At 33.9% G+C, this 21,829-nt stretch overlaps 1 protein-coding gene across 1 annotated transcript; it reads right to left on the bottom strand.

The window, feature by feature from the left end:
• Window positions 1-5,885: 5,885 nt before the first annotated feature.
• Window positions 5,886-8,318, bottom strand: LOC127098436 (outer envelope pore protein 24, chloroplastic). The gene is made up of 3 exons (NM_001426977.1): window positions 7,944-8,318; window positions 7,487-7,846; window positions 5,886-6,274 (listed from the first exon to the last, which is right to left on the bottom strand). Exons 1-3 carry the CDS (start codon window positions 8,142-8,144, stop codon window positions 6,194-6,196), a joined length of 642 nt encoding a protein of 213 aa, NP_001413906.1. The 5' UTR covers window positions 8,145-8,318; the 3' UTR covers window positions 5,886-6,193.
• Between the last annotated feature and the right edge of the window lie 13,511 nt (window positions 8,319-21,829).

Here is a 21,829-nt window from a genome sequence, read left to right as displayed (position 1 = left end):
CAATGAAGTGAAGATACATTTCAATATGTTTGAACTAAAGATGATTATTTAAATGTTATATGGAATACCTTTTACCATTACTCAACAAAGGGTCTAATTGAAGTGGATGAGACGATTGCGAGATCAACCAAAGATATTATAAGGATTAGCAACGTCCTGAACCACTCGTTTGTAATGACATGTAATGTTAAATTTGTGTTAACACTAACAATTATCTATGTAATATTTATTTTCATGTTAATTTATGTTGTTTTTCCATTATGCTGCTATTGCTTCTGGTTGTTTTTGATTTGAACTAACATAACACATTATGTAGATACTTCTCCGAAAATATCACTTAATATTGAACCAAATATGCAAGATAAGATACCTCATCAATTTGCTCTGAGAAGTGTGTAGAAAAAATGCGTTCGAAGATGCATCTTTGGGCGTTATGGACAATTGTAACTTTTTATGATGGTAGGGGAACACCACTAAGGAAAAAGTAATCCCCACGTTCTACTCAGAACCATGTTTTATCTAAATTGTTAAGCTCGAGAATCAAGATCTTTCTTAAGCGCATAAATACCCGTCATTTATTATCGTTACTACACAATAAACAAAGTGATATATGTCAGAGAGACTGGGTATTTGCATAAAAGTTGAGTTTCTACATGTGCCAACGTTGGTTCTTTGGTGAAAGTTTCTTTAAGTGCCAATATATTAAATATATTTTCACGGTTATATTGCAACAATATATTTTAATGGCTATATTGCAACAGGTTAAAAGTTTAGATAATATTTTATATTCTTATAAATAGGTTACTAATTTTATTACAACTAGATTAAGACTCGCGTGATGCGCGGATATAAAATAATTTTATTGATTTTGTTATTGAATTCTTTATTTCGTTAATTTTTTTTTATAAATATTATTGATAAATTTTGTATTTTTAATAATTTATAATAAATTTGTAGTTGAGAATATGATATCCATTAATTAAAAATATAAAATACATTTTACTTGAAATAAAAAATATATATCCTTATAAGTTGAATGATATCTAAAATATAATATTATAATTTTCTATAATTTTAATAATTAAAACATAATTGAAAGAAAAATAGAATTTATGTTTTATAATAATTATGAAAATAATATTGATAAAAGTATATAAGAAATTATTAAGTAAATATATTTTTTGCATTTGTCAAAATTCGAACTTGTGACCTTTAGCACTACGTGATTTTGCATTTTAAGAAGTGAATAAGAATTTTAGAAAATATCACATGGGAATATGAGTGATGTGACACAAATAATATTGAGTTGTTTGTATTACGGTGAACGTTTTTTATTTAATATATTATAATAGATTATTTGACATGATATGATGAAGGTTGAATAGAAGTAATTTAAAACTATTTTAGAGACATATATTAAAATGATACATCAAAATTTCCTTTCTTTCATTTTAAGAGTGCATGTTTTTTATTTAATATATTATAATAGATGTATAATAAATTGTATGAAAATAATATACATTAAAGTTTGCAAGTATTTTATAGGTTAATATATTTTGTATGTTTGTGATTTTATTTTAATAGTTGTTGAAAAATGAGAGTTTTTATTTTCGATAAGCCGATAACAATGCAAGAAATGGCTTGGACATTAGAATCGAAGAAATAAGACTATATTTATTATATATATTCATCGGTGAAGAAATGGTGAACAAATAAGACTATATTCACTATTTTGTTAAAGGGGTTATAATTTTTTAATGCTAGAAAAGAAAACGCAAGTTGGGTTATGCTAAAAAAAACGGTAGAATTAAGAAGAGAATTTAAAGAGAAATTAATTAAGATGTGGGTTGAAAATTGGTGTTGTTGTTAGGCTAACACTAAAGAATATTATGTGAATTATATGTCTTGATAAAACGACAACTAAGCAAATATGCTGAGGTGGCAAAATATTATAAATAGATTTTCATTAATAAGTAGTCTAACTTTAAACTATTGATTTTGTCTTTTTTTTTTCTTTTACACATTTATTTATCAATGGATCTCAATGAACATAACCCTTTATCTAATTTTATGCAAAATGGTGGTAGTCCTTCTTCTATTCCAAATCAACAAAGCAACTTACTTTAAAAATGCACATTTTATCTCAAATCCATGTCATAACCCAAAATTTCAAAACTCTCCTTTTATCCTAAGTCCACAAAATAATCCATACAAATTACTCATATCATACACCACCTTATCCATATCAATATCAATAGTTTATAACTCAAAATAAACTAACCCCATTATACCTCATGGGGATCAAATAGGTAGTAATGATTTACAATCAAACGATCAAGGACACGAAACACCACAATTTTAAACTCAAGATAGCTTAAAAACTATTAATCTTAATGAAGAAGTTGCATTTGCACCGATTATGAATACGTATAAACAAAGGTTCTAACAAAAATATGATGAAGTTCTCATTCAGTCATGACTCGATATTTCAAAGGATTCAATTGTTGAGGTTGATAAAAAAGGAGATGGTTTTTGGAAGAGGATTGACGAAGCTTACAACAAGCATCATGACATCAATTACAAAGAGAGGAAACTGGTGCAACTAAAAGGTGGATGACACAAAATTAATTCATCTGTTCAAAAGTTTGTGGATGCAACAATCAAGTCGTGTCTACACGGCAAAATAGGAGTTCCGAGAGTAATATCATGCAAGTTGTATATAAAATCTATTTTCAAGATGAAGGTGAAAAGTTTACATTTGAGATTCCATGGAGATTATTGAAAGATGAACCTAAATGACTCTCAGATTCATCAAAAACTTCTACAAAAAGAATAAAAAATTCAACTTCAGGGGCATATTCTTCAAGGACGAGCTCCTGATATTCATTATACAATCAATCGTACTGAATACAACATGTGTTATTATCTATCAAATGGTATTTATTATTAATGAGCCACATTTGTGAAAAGCATCCAGATGCCACAAAGGGATAAGGGAATTTTTTTTGCCCAACATCAAGAAGGGGCAAGAAAGGATATAAACGAGCATTTGAAGTTCTTCAATCCCGATTTACGATCATACATAATCCATCACGATCTTGGCACTTACACACTCTAACAAATAATAAATACATACATCATATTACACAAACATGATTGTTGAAGATGAACGTGCCATATATATGGTGAAATTTTTTATTTTTCTAATAATCATTTGAATAATAATGCGACAATATTATCGTATGATTCTAATATTGATTTAAAAGAGTTCCTACGTAGAATATTTGATGTTCATGATAAACAAATTCATCGACACCTGCAACAATATTCGATAGAACATATATAGCAATGTTATGGGCGTGAGAATAACAACAATTGCAAATTTTTAATATAACACTTTCTTGTATTTTGTACTAGTAATTTCTTTTAATATTTATGTTTTTTTAATAAATTTTTTGTGTTATAGATTGTGTTTTTTGATATATATATATATATATATATATATATATATATATATATATATATATATATATATATATATATATATATATATATATATATATATATATTAAATGTATGATTTTTTATTATACTCTAATATAAAATTATTTTGAAAATGAGAAGGTGTAATATAATATAAAAAATTGAGTGGTCTCATTTAAAGAACTCACGAGGAAATGGTGGAAATGATGGATATGAGTACTCTAATAACTTTTTTTATAATTTTTCTAAATTTTTTACATCTCTAGTTATTTGACCCCTCTTCGTTTGATTTACTCACATAATCTAAAGATCATTAACCTAAAATCTAAAGATTTCGATAGTTTTAATAAAAAAAATCCACACACATTTAAATCTACTCAGTTTTTTTATATATGATTGCGTAATGGGATTTAAATATCTAAATGACCTTAAAAGCAATCATTAAAGTATTAAATTTTACATTTCATTTGTTTGACATCAAAATATATCTCTCTTTTGAGGAATTGGATCCTTTCCAATTTTTTTCCTCATATCCTCTCTCAGGTACAATTCTAAACTATTTGATTAATCCAACTTTTAAAATACAAGAAAGAAAAAAAAATATCACTTAAAGAAGAGAGAGAAATATATCAGTTTTAATTTTATTTTTTATTTTTTCATCTACTAAATAATTTAGTTTAAGAAAAAAAAAACAATATCACCCCATATAATTTGTTGCTAAAAGTAAATTGTTCTTTTTATTTTAATATTCTTTACAAATAAATATTGTATACATTTTTATTTAATAATAATTAAATTATTTAAACTATTTGTGATTAATTTAATTAGTCAATTTTAACTATTTTTTATTTTAATATATTATAAAAATTATATTTGAAATGCATATTTGTGGTTAAAGAATAAAATTAATGTTTATTTTTTATATTGTCAACACAAAAATGAATAAAATATATAATATATCAACTATTATTTTTCAAACTTTAAATTTTTAAAGTTGTTTTATTTGAAAATGAGTCATTATATAAATTGTTGAACCATATAACTTTTTTTTTAATTTTCATAAATCATAATTATTTAATTAACTTATTATTATATATTTTCTAGTTAAAAATGAGAATAGTTATAATATATTTATTATAATGTATTATAAAAATATACACAAAATAATTGTTTTTAAATAACTTAACATTGAAATGAGACACCATAATCTTTTTATTGTATTAAAAATAGATTTTATTTTTTAGGAAACTTTTAATCTTTTTTATAGTGAAAATGATTATTTTAATCTTCTTTAATTAATTTTGAAATTTTCTTTATTTAACCATAATCAATGTGAGTTGATTGTTCTAGCAATAATACAGACATTAGACATTGAGTATTAAAATTAAAGAAAATAATAAACAAACATGTGAAGTATTCTCATTTGTACTTATTTTTTCCTTTTAAATATTAGATTAATAAAAAAATTAAAATTAATATATATTTCTATCTCTTCTTCAAAATGATGTTTTTTCTATAATTCATAATTGCACATGAAAGAAGAAACGAGAGAAAAAAATATTGAGGATCCAATTCTTAAAAAATAATTTATCAAATAAAAATATATAAAATATTTATTTAGTAAAGAATATTTAAATAATTTAATTATCATGTAATAAAAATATATAAAATATTTATTTAATACAGATAGTTTAAATAATTTAATTATCATCAAATAAAAATATTAAAATATTTTTTTGGTATAGATAGTTTAAATAATTTAATTATTATCTATAAAATATTTATTTGATAAAGTTATTATCTATAAAATATTTATTTGTTAAAAATATTAAAATAAAAAGAATAACATGCTTTAAACAACAAATTATATCGGTGATGTAGTATTTTTTATGGTCTTTTGTTCTTTTAAGTTAAGTTATTTAGTAGATGAAAATTAAAAAAAAAATTAATATATTTCTTTCTTTTTAAAAAAAAAAAAAATTTCCTTACATTTTAAGAATTGGATTAATCAAATGATTTAGAATTACACATAAAAGATGGATAAGAGATGGCATGAAAGAAAAAATTGGTAAAAAAACATTATTTTTTATTATATTTAATTATAGCATGTTTATTGTTGAATATGTTCCTTGCACTCCACTACTTGCATTTTCTCGAGGGAAAAAAATGGCTTGAGAATGTTTCATGGCATCAATAGGAAAACTAATTCTATAGTTAATAATAAACATAACCAACATATCACACAATAATGTGATTGAGGCTTCCTTATGATTTCTTTTTAATAATCTTTACGATATTTTTCTCTTGCACTCAATTAAAGAAGCAGACATATTTTAACCTTCAAAAACAAGATCAACACTATCCTGTGACTTTTCCAACCAGAACAAGCAACCCTTCCAAATTCCAATCATTCTAATGGGCCTAGAAAAAATAATGGTAACAGATAATAACTTTGAGAATAGACTGTGCCCGAAATATAGGCAATCCAGTACAAGATTATGCATTATGAGGGAAGTATCAGAATAGTTCAATAATAAAGATTAAAGGTTTAATATGGACGATCTGCGCCTCAGAGTAGCTCATTACATGATCAAATCACTTTCAAGTATACAATAATGAAAAGGCAAAATATACCCCATGGTGACCACAAGAGCCATCACAACTAGATAGCAACCTATCAAGCAATTGAGTTGGTATATCAGATGGAAAACTACATCTCAAAATTCAATGTGGACTCAACACTGAGTTTGGGAATTTTCTTTTCCTCGGCCAAGTTAACGGATGCCACAACCTGCAAGAAGACATAGCTGATTGTTAGAAGTTATGCGAGATAAATAAATAGATGCTAGAAAAGATCTTCATGGCTACTAACGAACTCTTCACAATTATTTAGGAATGCAAATGATCTACTGTTCTTATGAGACTACATAAATAACTTGATTCGGTATTTAGTTGTTGAATATACTTTAATTCATACCAATACAGAAGTTAATAAATTATTCCTCAAACTCAACCAATTTCAATAAATCTACCGACTTTATTTTGGCAAACATAGAACCCCTCCAAAGATAAAATGCTACACCCTCTTGTCACTATTATAAGCAACAAAAAAATCTAGGTTCATTGAATAATTGATGTATCTGATGTATTATAATGACCAAATACATCATTTATTCAATGAATCTAAAAGAAATTTGTTGCTTATAATAGTGACCGGAGGGTGTACATCCTTACACAGTCTATATTCGTAAGTTTGTATGAGACACTAAATTTTCAATCAACTCATAATCCTTCATATTGCGTGCAATTGAAGCTTCCAGTATGAAGAGAATCACGGATGAATGAACCCTCCCGAAAACTCAAACATCTCCCCCAATCACAAACAAAGCCATCAATTTAAAGTAATTAATGGAAGTAAAAACTCCAATAGTCTTATAGCAACCAATGTATTAATAGTCAACAATACTCACTGCATAAATGTTAAAAACTTCAGGCTTATGCACTAGGAGATAAAAACACACAGAGCGAGCCAAATTTCTGAGTTTCATGGCCACAAAACAATTCAAAGCAGCTACATACAAAACAATAGATATCAATCCAATCCAATCCAATCCAATCCAATATTCTAAGTAACATTACAATGCAACTCTTGAATTGCACACAAATGGCCAACCATGTTGCCGAATAGTTGCTTAAATTTCCTTCAACCGCCATAAATGTAGCCGAGGACTAACAATTTTAAAAATCAATCACATTAACATATACTAAAATCAACCACACAATTAAAATCCAAAAATCTTAAGCTTAATCTAGGGTTTAACTTACAATATGTAATCACTATAGCAGCCAAAAAAATCTAGCACTTTTAAGTCCAACACCTCAACCACAATTTCATTTGCAGCCACACATTAACCTAACTATCCACAATCTTCCATATTACAAAACATCACTAACAAATTCCACAACCCTAATTTAAAATCATGATAATTAATCAAATACCAACCTTGAAGCAACCAGTTTGTTTGGAATTCCTTGTCCACTCCAATCCTAACACCTTGCTTGATGTCTGATAAGAAGCTTTGAGAGAATCATCACCATAAACTTTTCCAGAAACTGCAAAGTCCCAAGAATTCTTAGCAACATCATAGGTAGGTTCAATTGTAGTCAAACCCTTATGATTATAGCTATACTTCAATTTACAGTTTCCAGATTCAACAGCGTAATTCGCTGAAACCTTGTTCGATGGGTCCCACACTAACGTTCCGTCCAAAATTGTTCTGTTATCTCCTTTGCTATGTATGTATGCCAAATTCAACGGTTTCTCTGCAACCCTAACGGTGTTCATGAATTGAAACCGAAAATCCTGCAAACAAAAAAAATAAAACAAACCGAACCGGTTTGGTTTAGAAATGAACCGGACCGTTTTTGGAAATTATACTCCGTAATTTGTTATGGTTTACCTTTTTGGGGACGTTGTAGTCGACACTGAAGGAGCCGGGTTTCTCTACGGCGAGGACTAGGCCGGTTAAGCTGGGGCTGTTTTTGAAAGTGGCGTCGGTTATTGATGCTCGGAGTTTGACATCGCCGGCGTTGAAGGCGACGGTGGCGGCACCGCTGCTGTTATGGTCAAGGTCGTATTTGCCCTTCAAAGCGGCCTTCATTGTTAACAACGGAGTGGAGAAGGGGATGAAAATGCGAATATTTTTTTTTTGGATTTTTTTGTGAAATGAGTTGAAATGAAATTGAAGATATATATAGTGGCGCTGATTAGCTGACTACTGCGTACTTTTTTATTTCTTCGTGATCTTGGTGCCGGCTAGTGTAGTTTTTTTTAGTGTTGGGCTTGAGAGTTGGGTTTGGTGGTTAAAGGAATTGACATATTTAATGCCCGACCTGAATTTTCATAAATGTTTTTCTTTTATGGAGATGTAATTCTGGATGTATTTTCTAAGCATAAAGTAAGGTCAATATGAGATAATTTTTATTCTTGAGGTGCATCTAAGAAATATTTTATAGGCGACATTTTAAATTTATATCACATTTATATGTCATATATTTCTAGAGATCATCTCCGAAAATATCTGATAAAAGAACTTGCATGATCACACACATTGTTGACATAGTTGGTTTTCAACCAAACTTTTCACCCTAAAAACTCTTCATTCTCAATCTATTTTTTCACTCCAAATCTCTATCCTTTTGATTCATCACATTATAGGGAGCAAAAAAATATAGAATTTCAGTTGATATGTAATATTATAGTTTATGTTGAAATCATCGTTGTAATGCTTATTTTATGTCGAAATGTAGTATTGTAGTTTATGTTGAAATCATCATTGTAATGCTTATTTTATGTTATGAATGTCAATTTCATTTTGAATTTTTTTTTGTTGATTCTGATACTGACGTGTCTCTCCGGAGATGTAACTACAGAATCATTCCAGAGTAAACAAAAAAAAGGCATAACTCATAATGAACTTTGTTGAGTGTGTGTTGGGTGCGTCCGGAGATGCATCTCCGGAATCAGTGGACAATTGTGAAAATTCACATGGTGCATTAGAAACATCTGAGGTGCCATTAAAAATTCTCAAATTTTATTCCATACCCATCATTTATCCCGTACTTTTATATTATATTTTTTTACCAAAATGACATCGTATAAATAGTTCATCTTTTAGAAATTTTCACTTTTCCTTCGCTCTCGTTTCAAGTCTTCCGAAATAAAAAATTTCACTTTTCATACCGGAACACTTCTATCAACTCTTGTGGTTTACATATTACAAATCGAAACTAATTCAGTAAGTCTTCCGATTTCACAATTTCACCAGAACTCATAGAAAAAGTCATCCAGTTTTTATTCTACACACCGAAACTCATTTGAATTATCTTCCGGTTTGGTGAAACTTTCACCGAAAGTCTTTCAAAATGTGTTCCGATTTTTTGAAAGTTTTTTCACCATAACTCTTTCAAAATGTGTTTCGGATTGGTTTTTTAAATAATTTTTTTATGTTTTTTTTTTGTTATTTTGACAGTGGCACGAACATGAAGCAAGGACGACAGGGTTCCATATCGTGGTTTAGGACAGGACGCTCCATCGACGTTGACAGGTGAGAAAGAGCATATTGGTGCATCTACATTCATACCATAGTCGGTTGACTTTCCATGAGGGTCGTACGATATGTCCCTTTTGGTAAAGTATGAACATCATGTTACTCGACATATATGGTTAGGTGAGGTAAGTAAATGACATTTACTTTATACTGAATAATATTTGAATTTTTAATGTTGTGTTTTATATTATGTGTGCTTTTAATTATTTTGAGGAGAAAAAGGTCCGAAGAAAGAGTTGAAGGTTACTGGACATAGGATGAAGCTTATAGCGAGGGTTCCTCGTATTCTTCCACTAGAGTTGAATAGTTGGATTAATCGGTCTGGTCTATCTTCACTTCAGAGAACCAGTTTGACGAAGATAGACACAAACCTGGTATTTGTAGAGAGATGACATTTAGAGACATTTTATTTCTCATGGCATTTGGTGAGATGAGCATTACTCTGGATGACGTCTCTTGTCTGGTTCACCTACCCATCAGGGGAGTGTTCTGGAGCCCTCAAGATGTCATTGAAGAAGTTGTTGTAGATCTTATTGTTGATTACTTAGGAGTGTCACAGAGTGAGACAATATGACATGTTCATAGCTACATGGTGTTTATTATAAGTTGTAGTGGTTATACGATTTATTCAAAGATCATAGAGTTGCTTTTAGATAGGATTTTGCGACTATAACATATATGCTGATGTTGGCGGATTCCACAATTTTTCTCGAAAATACTTTTACGTTTGTCAGACACAATATCTCTTACTATTTCCGGACTTGGAGAGATGTTCGGCAGTTGAGGAGCATCTGTGTTGGTTACCCTCTACATATATCTCAGAGATGCTTCCATGTTCAATTATAAGCAACTCAATGGATATCCTACTCTCCAATAGGTATTTATTTTAATTTAGTTTATTATGTTTTAATTTATTTTATTTATTTTATTAATTTAGTTTATTAATATTATTAATTCTATAACAGTATTTGTTTCATGGGTATTTTCCAACACTTGGAAAAAAAGGAGAGAATTAGAACGCAATTGGTAATTTTGGTCTTCCTCGAACTACGAGATGATCCTATAAGCAAGGAGTCTTGAAGGTGGATGTGTTGCGACCTATTTTGTACGAGCTGACACCTACTAACATTATATGACGCCAATTCAAAGACCATTGAGTGTGGGGCCAATTTGACGAGTTATGTCTATACAGAGGGTGTTTGAAGTGGGGTGACACAGTTGTTTCATACTTGCCTAACATATGGATACGTCAGTTTGGATACAAGCAGTATGTTTCACCCCCACCTCATGATTATATGATGGTTGTTGATATTGGTGTTGAGTGGATTGGTTACGATAAGAGCATTGTTGATGTGATCCATCCGAAAATATTGGCCATCAATCCATATGATACAGATGTTGGATACCTGGAGTGATATTATCGTGTTTCACATCCTCGGGTTGGTATCGCCCCCTCGTGATGCGCCAGTTCCTATTTACGAAGCAGGACCATCTAATCCTAGTTGGGCTCGTGTTTCTACATTGCTTCATCGTTATCTCTGACAAGTTAATGTTGACGTGGATGACCCATATTTTTTTGATTTATTTGAAGCTTCACACATTTCTCGTTCACATCGATTTATGTTTATACATTTCATATGTGTTAACTTTTAGACTTATGTCTATTTATTTTTCATCAGTTATGTGATCTTGAGACATATGAAATTAAAACTCAATGACATAATTTAATATTCATGTTCTGATTACATATTTTAATACACAGTGACATAATATACTAATATGGTAATATAAGCGTAAGTAGTTGTCAATGTTGTAGACGTCCTGCAAATTCTAACATCCAAGATGTTTTTGCTGGATAATGAAACTTCTCTCATTCTAATATGACCGATGGCAACAGAAACCCATCTTTCATGTTTACCTGATTAGAAAAATAATTCAAACATTAAGTCATATATTTAAAAAAGTAAAGCAAGTCATATATTAAATAAAGTAAACTAAGTAACTAAACTCAATGATTTTGGGTTACAAAGTCAATGCTATATTGGTGAATGTGAATTTGTCATAGGAAAGAAAGTCATGCACAAATTGCCTAAACAGACAAGTACAACATTATAGCGATTTGATATCACGTAACACATATATAGTAGAGTCAACCATTTCTCTGGTGGTTGAGGACCAAAGGAATATATCATTAAAGACTATATCACTTTTTCTAACCGATTTCCAAATAACATATCATACAAATTTGATCTTTCCTTATCTATTATTTCCAACTCCAAGTCTCGACGAACCATTGGTCAACCATCTTCACCATATCCATCTAATGATACAATGTATATAAATCCATAATTACCATCTGATGTAACATTAACTACATCTTCAATATATTACCTAATGTTATTAGGAAATTGAATATTGAACTGCTTTTTTGATTGTGATTGCTTCTTTGATAATTTCAACTTCTTCGAAGCCTGTGATGACTGAGTTTGCCTCTGTGAAGATTGAGATGATTGATCAACATACTCATTATATGAAGGGTCACTATAAACATCATATCCTACTGGTTTCTTCCCATTCTTCTTCATTCCTCCTTTGGTTTTTAATTTCTCAGGTGATGGACACATTAAAGTCATTGTGGGGTAAGCATGTTCACGAGCCCTACTTTTTAATGCTCTTTTCCCAACAACATTTAATGACTTAAACCTTTTCCATAATTCATCTGTTACACTACTCATATCCATATCTTATCCATCATCTACATCCACCTTCAACTCAACTTCCATACCTAGTTTCCTCCAATGAACATGAACAATGTCTATTGGTATCGGTATCTATCAAGTGTGTATTTTCCTAACTCAGGACCACAAGGTAACTCATTATATGTTTTAAGAGTATAACCACATATTTTAATGTTAGTTCCATCATAATTAACTCTTAATAACTCTTCAGCAATGTGTCTCAAAGCAGCTCGAGATACTGAACCACACAGATTACCATAAAATGAACTTATATGTGCGTGCTCAACTTCATAATTTTTTTTAAAAAGAAGCTCGAACGTTTCACAGTTGTAACTTCAACTTGTTATTCATAACCTCCCAATATTTGACCATGTCACATATATTGTTCCCTAACATCTACTTTAACTTCCAATGAACAGACTCAACCCTAAAAATAATACATAGTAAAAATACTATAAAAAAATACATAGTAAAAATACTAAAAACAATTAAGACATAGTAAAAATACTAAAAAAAAAATACATACCAATTAGTCATGGTATTACCCAAATGTAGCACTCAATTAATCCATGCTCCAACAAATCTCTGTCTATGGATGGATGACAGTCGATTATGGGTGGGTTCGGATCTAAAATAACTCATCCGAATTAACCCACAATTGAAAAAGTTAGATCCAATTTCACGCAAAATTAAGTTCGGTTTTATCGGTTGGCGGTTTATTCTGTTGGGTTCAATCGATTTGAATTACTATTAAGAAAGTTATGGATTTTGCATAGCGATATCAAGTAATCGCATTCCAAGTCCATTAAGAAAACATTCATTAATAAAACCTTTGCAAAATATATGAATGACATATTAGATAAAATATTTAGATAAAACAATGAAACAAATTATTTCCTTCAACCAAAAACAAGAAAACATATATACCATCACCGGTCTCAAGTCTTAAGGGAAAAAATATTATGGATTACGAGACATTCAAGGTAGAGACATAAATATTTCATAAATTGTGTTAACAGAACTATAATTTAGACATTATCAATAAATCATTATAAAGATGCTTATTGTAACACCCCGAATATTTTGGATTAATTTAAATATTATTTTAATAAGATTATTGGAAGGAAAAAGGAATTATTAAATAATATTGGGAAATATTATTATTGATGTTATTTATTTTAATATTAATTAAATAAATAAAATAAATGGAATATGACGAGTGGAAGGGTAAAAGTGGAATTGGATATAAGAGGCCAAAGTGAGAACTCAGAAGTTTTGTCACGTATTTTGCCTCAGAGTCAGAGAAAGAGAGGAACCGCTGAAGAGAAAGAGAAGGAAGAGGAAAAGGCCAAAGATTGCTCAGAGCTTCCTTCAATCCAAAGAGGTAAGGGGTCTGAACCTTATTAAATGATAATATGCGAGCAAATTCATGATATATGTTGGATTGTTGGTGAATTTGGGGATTTTAGGGAGATTGGGAAAGTTGGGGTTTTGATGGAAATTCTCCGATCTGTGAGTCTGGTTGAGTTATAGGCATTATAATCGAAGTATGTTGTGTATATATGACTGTTAAATGTTGATATTGGGTTGTTAGCCGTGGGGTATGAATTATAGCGAGTAGAGAAGCAAAGCTGCGCTAGGTTCTGTAGCAGAGGGCTTCTGTTCGCGCGCGATTCGCGGCGCGAAGCCCAGTTCGCGGCGCGAACTGGGCAGAATCCAGAGGAGTTCTGTAACGCACCGTTCGCGGCGCGAACCCTGCTGCGCGGCGCGAACTGTGCTGTGCAGAAGTTGATGTTGGTGAGTTTTTGAGTGCGTTGAGTTGCGAGACTCTTAGTAAGTCGCTGTAATTGTATTATAACAATTAATAGTGATTATATGATGGTGTATGAGGTGTTTATGATGATGAGATGTTGAATTTACGTGTTTAGTTATAAATGTGTTATGTAACGATATGATATTGTTGTAATGTTGTTGTTGTTTTGTTGAGTTGTATGTCATGCTATTAATGATGGTGATAACATGACTATATGATGCTGTTGTTGCTATGTTGATGATGATGCATGTTTGGTGTGCATGCATTCATGAAAGGCCGATGCCTAGTGATGAACGGACTGAGTTCCAATGATGATGTTGACTCCGGGCTTGTTGAGAGGCTTGGTTCCTTGCGGGGAACTCGGATTCTATGGTGGTGAATCTGGGAGTGGTGATCCTGTAGTGGTCACAAAATGGGTATACCGAGTCGTGTTGAGTCATGCATGGGTGTGTGCATTGCATTTGATATGTTGTTTTGCTGATGTTCATGAGTATGTTGATTATGATGATTATGATGAGCTGTGTTGGCATAGTGGAAATATATTATGTTTATATTTCTGTCGTTATATTATTATTTAATAATGTAATTCTCACCCCTTCTGCATGTGTTTATGTTCATCTATGATGAGCAATGTGCAGATAAAGAGGAGTAGCTATTGTTGAGGTTTGAAGAATAAGTGTAGAGTTATTCTACAGAGTCGAGTCAAATGCTCTGGTCATGTGACACCGGGGTTATGGGATTCGATAGAGAATTGATTATTATTACGTTGTTTATGATGACTATTATGTTGAGATGTTGTTGAGACGATAATGAAACATTATTATGAATTGTTATATGTTGAAAGATTATAATTGTGTTGTTGTCCGCTGCGAAGTTTTTATTTTAATAAATAATATGTTTTATGTTGTGATATGATAAAAGTGTTATGTTGTAAGAAATGTAAACTCTTCTACATGTTGTACTCTGATAATCTATTTAATTATGTCGTTTGGGGTAGAAGGGTGTTACATTAGTGGTATCAGAGCATGGTCAGTCCAGTCGAGTCATAATGTGATGTTTTCCCTGTTGGTCGATTAGTGTAAATGACACTGTCGATATTTAACGGTTGTGGTTGTGTTGTGTAGAGTATGGCTGGAGAAAATGACTGTGCGATTGCTGAGGCTTTGGCTGCTATAGCGCAGGCTATGCAGGCGCAGCAGAATCCGCCGGTCGACGAGTTTAAGAATTTGGGAAGGTTTCTGAAGAATAACCCTCCTACATTCAAAGGGCGCTATGATCCAGATGGTGCTCAGATTTGGCTGAGGGAAATTGAGAAGATCTTCCGGGTGATGACGTGTACTGAAGCACAGAAAGTGCAGTTTGGTACGCATATGTTATCTGAAGAGGCTGAAAACTGGTGGGATAACACTCGCCAGAGAATTTCAGTACCAGGTGCTGAGATGACTTGGGAAAGGTTCAAGACGGTCTTTCTGGAGAAATATTTTCCTGCTGATGTGCGATGTAAGAAGGAGATGGAATTTCTAGAACTGAAACAGGGTAACATGTCTGTTGCTGATTACGCTTCGAAGTTTGAGGAGCTGGTGCAGTATTGTCCTCATTATAATGATGCTGGTGCTGAGGGATCCAAGTGTGTCAAGTTTGAGAACGGGTTGCGTCCCGAGATCAAACAAGGCATTGGTTACCAGGAGATTCGTAGGTTTCCTACACTGGTTAATAAGTGCAGGATATTTGATGAAGATAGCAAGGCTAGGACTGCTCATTACAAGAGTCTTAGTGAGAAGAAGAATAAGGATCGTGGTAGTCCTTATGCATCTCCGAATGGTAAAGGTAAGCAGAAAGTGGTAGATGAGAAGAAGCCAAGTGGGGGAGGATCTTCCATAGCTGGTAAATGTTTCAAGTGTGGCGAGCCAGGCCACCGTGCTGATAGCTGTACCAAGAGAGTGCTGAGATGTTTCCGATGCGGTCAGGCTGGTCATAGAGTTACTGAATGTAAGGATGCTGGTCCGACGTGTTTTAATTGTGGCGAGAAAGGCCATATCAGTTCGCAGTGCTCGAAACCGAAGAAGGCGGCTACTGCAGCTCATACTACTGGTAGGGTGTTTGCTCTGAGTGGGGCTGAAGCTCCTAAAGAAGATAATCTGATTAAAGGTACTTGCTTGATTAATAATGTTGAATTGCTTGCTATTGTTGACACTGGTGCTACTCATTCGTTCATTTCGTATGAGTGTGCGACCAGGATTGGTGTGATTATGTCGTCCCTAGGCGGAAGTATGGTGATAGATACTCCTGCTAATGGTTCTGTGAAGACTTCTGTTGTCTGTCGAGGTTGTCATTTGACGATCTTTGAGAGAGAGTTCGTGGTTGATTTGGTGTGCTTACCCTTGCACCAAATTGACATTATTCTGGGAATGAATTGGCTAGAATTCTATGGCGTGTTTATCAACTGCTATAGGAAGACGGTGCGGTTTTCTGAAGTTGGTGAGAATGATGAGGCAAGATTTCTATCTGCTAGGCAGGTGGGGGATTTTGTGAAAGATGAAGCTCAGGTATTCGCTTTATTTGCGTCTCTGCAAGCGGATAAGAAAGTAGTGAGTGTAGATTTGCCTGTTGTCTGTGAATTTCAGGATGTGTTTCCGGAGGATGTAAGTGATTTACCTCCAGAACGTGAAGTCGAATTTGCCATTGACTTAGTACCAGGTACGAGTCCAGTGTCGATGTCTCCTTATAGAATGTCGGCAACTGAATTAGTTGAACTGAAGAAGCAACTTGAGGAATTGCTGGAGAAGAAGTTTGTGCGTCCAAGTGTTTCTCCTTGGGGTGCACCAGTATTGTTAGTGAAGAAGAAAGAAGGTACGATGAGGTTGTGTGTCGATTATCGGCAGTTGAATAAGGTGACTATCAAGAATCGGTATCCATTGCCGAGGATTGATGATTTGATGGACCAGTTGGTTGGAGCTCATGTTTTCAGTAAGATTGATTTGCGGTCGGGTTATCATCAGATCCGAGTGAAGTCAGGGGATATTGCGAAGACTGCTTTCCGTACGAGGTATGGTCATTATGAATACACTGTGATGCCGTTCGGTGTGTCTAATGCTCCAGGTGTGTTTATGGAATATATGAATCGTATATTTCATCCGTACCTTGATAATTTTGTTGTGGTGTTCATAGATGATATATTGATATATTCTAAGACGGAAGAAGAGCATGCAGGACATCTGAGAATTGTTCTGCAGGTGTTAAGAGAAAAGAAATTATATGCAAAGTTATCTAAATGTGAGTTCTGGTTGAAGGAAGTGAGTTTCCTTGGCCATGTGATTTCGGGTGGTGGGATTTCTGTTGATCCTGCTAAAGTTGATGCTGTATCACAGTGGGAGACTCCGAAGTCTGCTACTGAGATACGTAGTTTTCTGGGGTTAGCTGGTTATTATCGCAGATTTATTGAGGGCTTCTCTAAGTTGGCATTGCCGTTGACGCAGTTGACTAAGAAGGGTCAAGTGTATGTGTGGGATGCAGCTTGTGAAGCGAGTTTTGTTGAGTTGAAGAGGCGGTTGACCAGTGCTCCAGTGTTGATCTTGCCTAATCCTGGTGAGTCCTTCGTTGTTTATTGTGATGCTTCTTTGATGGGTCTTGGTGGTGTTTTGATGCAGAATGGTAAAGTTGTAGCTTATGCTTCTAGACAGTTGAAAGTTCATGAGAGGAATTATCCTACGCATGACCTAGAACTTGCAGCTGTTGTATTTGTGTTGAAAATGTGGAGGCATTATTTGTATGGTTCCAGATTCGAAGTGTTCAGTGATCACAAGAGTCTGAAGTATCTGTTTGATCAGAAAGAGTTAAATATGAGGCAGAGAAGGTGGTTAGAATTACTGAAGGATTTTGACTTTGAATTGAGTTATCATCCCGGTAAGGCTAATGTAGTTGCAGATGCACTGAGTAGAAAGTCTCTACATATGTCTATGATGATGGTTCGGGAGCTTGAGTTAATTGAACAGTTCCGTGATATGAGTTTGGGTTGTGAAGTTTCCGCTGATAGCGTAAAGTTGGGTATGCTGAAGTTGACTAGTGGAATTCTGGAAGATATTCGGAATGGTCAGCAAGTTGATGTCGCTCTAGTTGATCATATTACTATGGTTAACCAGGGTAATGGTGGTAATTTTGAGATTGATGAGAATGGCATCCTACGATTTAAAGGTAGAGTTTGTGTTCCTGAGGTGTCGGAATTGAAAAAGAGTATTCTTGAAGAGGGCCATAGGAGTGGATTGAGTATCCATCCAGGTGCAACTAAAATGTATCAAGATTTGAAGAAATTGTTTTGGTGGGCTGGTATGAAAAGAGATGTTGCTAAGTTTGTGTATGTCTGTTTGACTTGTCAGAAGTCAAAGATTGAACATCAGAAACCGACAGGTATGATGCAACCTTTGAAGATTCCTGAATGGAAGTGGGATAGCATTTCCATGGATTTTGTGACGGGACTGCCGAGGACGGTGAAAGGTAATGATTCTATTTGGGTGATTGTGGATCGATTGACTAAGTCGGCGCATTTCTTGCCGATGAAGATTAATCACTCTTTAGAGAAGTTGGCAGAGTTGTATATTGAGGAGATAGTGAGGCTGCATGGTATTCCATCCAGTATTGTGTCTGATAGAGATCCCAGATTTACTTCTAGATTTTGGGAAAGTTTGCAGAAAGCGTTGGGGACTAAGTTGAGGTTGAGTTCAGCTTATCATCCTCAGACTGACGGTCAGACTGAAAGAACTATCCAATCCTTGGAGGATTTGTTGAGAGCCTGTGTGTTGGAGCAGAGTGGTTTTTGGGATAGTTATTTGCCGTTGGTGGAGTTTACTTATAATAATAGTTTTCATGCTAGTATCGGTATGGCTCCATATGAAGCATTGTATGGTAGGAGGTGTAGAACTCCATTGTGTTGGTATGAGTCAGGTGAGAGTGTTGTACTCGGACCTGAGATTGTGCAGCAGACGACTGAAAGGGTTAAGATGATTCAGGAGAAGATGAAGATTTCTCAGAGTCGTCAGAAGAGTTATCATGATAAGAGGAGAAAGGCATTTGAGTTCCAAGAGGGAGATCATGTGTTCTTGAGAGTTACTCCGACGACAGGTGTGGGTAGAGCTTTAAAGTCTAGAAAGCTTACTCCGAGGTTCGTGGGTCCGTATCAGATTTTGAAGAGGGTTGGGGAAGTGGCGTATCGGATAGCTTTACCGCCGTCGCTTTCTAATCTGCATGATGTGTTTCATGTATCTCAGTTGAGAAAATATATTGCGGATCCTTCGCATGTTGTTCAGTTGGATGATATCCAGGTGAGAGATAATTTGACCGTTGAGGTGTTGCCAATTCGGATAGATGACCGAGAAGAGAAGACCCTGAGAGGTAAGAAGATTGCTCTAGTGAAAGTTGTTTGGGAAGGTCCAGCTGGTGAGAGCTTGACTTGGGAGCGTGAAGATCAGATGAAGGAGTCGTATCCGGCTCTATTTGCTTGAGGTATGTTTTCGAGGACGAAAACTTCTAAAGTGGGGGAGAGTTGTAACACCCCGAATATTTTGGATTAATTTAAATATTATTTTAATAAGATTATTGGAAGGAAAAAGGAATTATTAAATAATATTGGGAAATATTATTATTGATGTTATTTATTTTAATATTAATTAAATAAATAAAATAAATGGAATATGACGAGTGGAAGGGTAAAAGTGGAATTGGATATAAGAGGCCAAAGTGAGAACTCAGAAGTTTTGTCACGTATTTTGCCTCAGAGTCAGAGAAAGAGAGGAACCGCTGAAGAGAAAGAGAAGGAAGAGGAAAAGGCCAAAGATTGCTCAGAGCTTCCTTCAATCCAAAGAGGTAAGGGGTCTGAACCTTATTAAATGATAATATGCGAGCAAATTCATGATATATGTTGGATTGTTGGTGAATTTGGGGATTTTAGGGAGATTGGGAAAGTTGGGGTTTTGATGGAAATTCTCCGATCTGTGAGTCTGGTTGAGTTATAGGCATTATAATCGAAGTATGTTGTGTATATATGACTGTTAAATGTTGATATTGGGTTGTTAGCCGTGGGGTATGAATTATAGCGAGTAGAGAAGCAAAGCTGCGCTAGGTTCTGTAGCAGAGGGCTTCTGTTCGCGCGCGATTCGCGGCGCGAAGCCCAGTTCGCGGCGCGAACTGGGCAGAATCCAGAGGAGTTCTGTAACGCACCGTTCGCGGCGCGAACCCTGCTGCGCGGCGCGAACTGTGCTGTGCAGAAGTTGATGTTGGTGAGTTTTTGAGTGCGTTGAGTTGCGAGACTCTTAGTAAGTCGCTGTAATTGTATTATAACAATTAATAGTGATTATATGATGGTGTATGAGGTGTTTATGATGATGAGATGTTGAATTTACGTGTTTAGTTATAAATGTGTTATGTAACGATATGATATTGTTGTAATGTTGTTGTTGTTTTGTTGAGTTGTATGTCATGCTATTAATGATGGTGATAACATGACTATATGATGCTGTTGTTGCTATGTTGATGATGATGCATGTTTGGTATGCATGCATTCATGAAAGGCCGATGCCTAGTGATGAACGGACTGAGTTCCAATGATGATGTTGACTCCGGGCTTGTTGAGAGGCTTGGTTCCTTGCGGGGAACTCGGATTCTATGGTGGTGAATCTGGGAGTGGTGATCCTGTAGTGGTCACAAAATGGGTATACCGAGTCGTGTTGAGTCATGCATGGGTGTGTGCATTGCATTTGATATGTTGTTTTGCTGATGTTCATGAGTATGTTGATTATGATGATTATGATGAGCTGTGTTGGCATAGTGGAAATATATTATGTTTATATTTCTGTCGTTATATTATTATTTAATAATGTAATTCTCACCCCTTCTGCATGTGTTTATGTTCATCTATGATGAGCAATGTGCAGATAAAGAGGAGTAGCTATTGTTGAGGTTTGAAGAATAAGTGTAGAGTTATTCTACAGAGTCGAGTCAAATGCTCTGGTCATGTGACACCGGGGTTATGGGATTCGATAGAGAATTGATTATTATTACGTTGTTTATGATGACTATTATGTTGAGATGTTGTTGAGACGATAATGAAACATTATTATGAATTGTTATATGTTGAAAGATTATAATTGTGTTGTTGTCCGCTGCGAAGTTTTTATTTTAATAAATAATATGTTTTATGTTGTGATATGATAAAAGTGTTATGTTGTAAGAAATGTAAACTCTTCTACATGTTGTACTCTGATAATCTATTTAATTATGTCGTTTGGGGTAGAAGGGTGTTACATTAGTGGTATCAGAGCATGGTCAGTCCAGTCGAGTCATAATGTGATGTTTTCCCTGTTGGTCGATTAGTGTAAATGACACTGTCGATATTTAACGGTTGTGGTTGTGTTGTGTAGAGTATGGCTGGAGAAAATGACTGTGCGATTGCTGAGGCTTTGGCTGCTATAGCGCAGGCTATGCAGGCGCAGCAGAATCCGCCGGTCGACGAGTTTAAGAATTTGGGAAGGTTTCTGAAGAATAACCCTCCTACATTCAAAGGGCGCTATGATCCAGATGGTGCTCAGATTTGGCTGAGGGAAATTGAGAAGATCTTCCGGGTGATGACGTGTACTGAAGCACAGAAAGTGCAGTTTGGTACGCATATGTTATCTGAAGAGGCTGAAAACTGGTGG

The sequence above is a fragment of the Lathyrus oleraceus genome, chromosome 6 (genome assembly GCF_024323335.1).
Source record: "Lathyrus oleraceus cultivar Zhongwan6 chromosome 6, CAAS_Psat_ZW6_1.0, whole genome shotgun sequence".
NCBI classification, from domain to species: Eukaryota; Viridiplantae; Streptophyta; class Magnoliopsida; order Fabales; family Fabaceae; genus Lathyrus; species Lathyrus oleraceus.
This window is presented reverse-complemented; position numbering and strand designations above follow the sequence as displayed.

What these genes read in the sequence shown, in the direction of transcription:
- LOC127098436 (NM_001426977.1), bottom strand. Translation starts at nt 8,144, where the DNA reads ATGAAGGCCGCTTTGAAGGGCAAATACGACCTTGACCATAACAGCAGC. An exon ending in ACTACAACGTCCCCAAAAAG is followed by an intron (nt 7,847 to 7,943) that starts GTAAACCATAAC and finishes TTTTGTTTGCAG; the next exon opens with GATTTTCGGTTTCAATTCAT. An exon ending in AACAAACTGGTTGCTTCAAG is followed by an intron (nt 6,275 to 7,486) that starts GTTGGTATTTGA and finishes GTCTTCTTGCAG; the next exon opens with GTTGTGGCATCCGTTAACTT.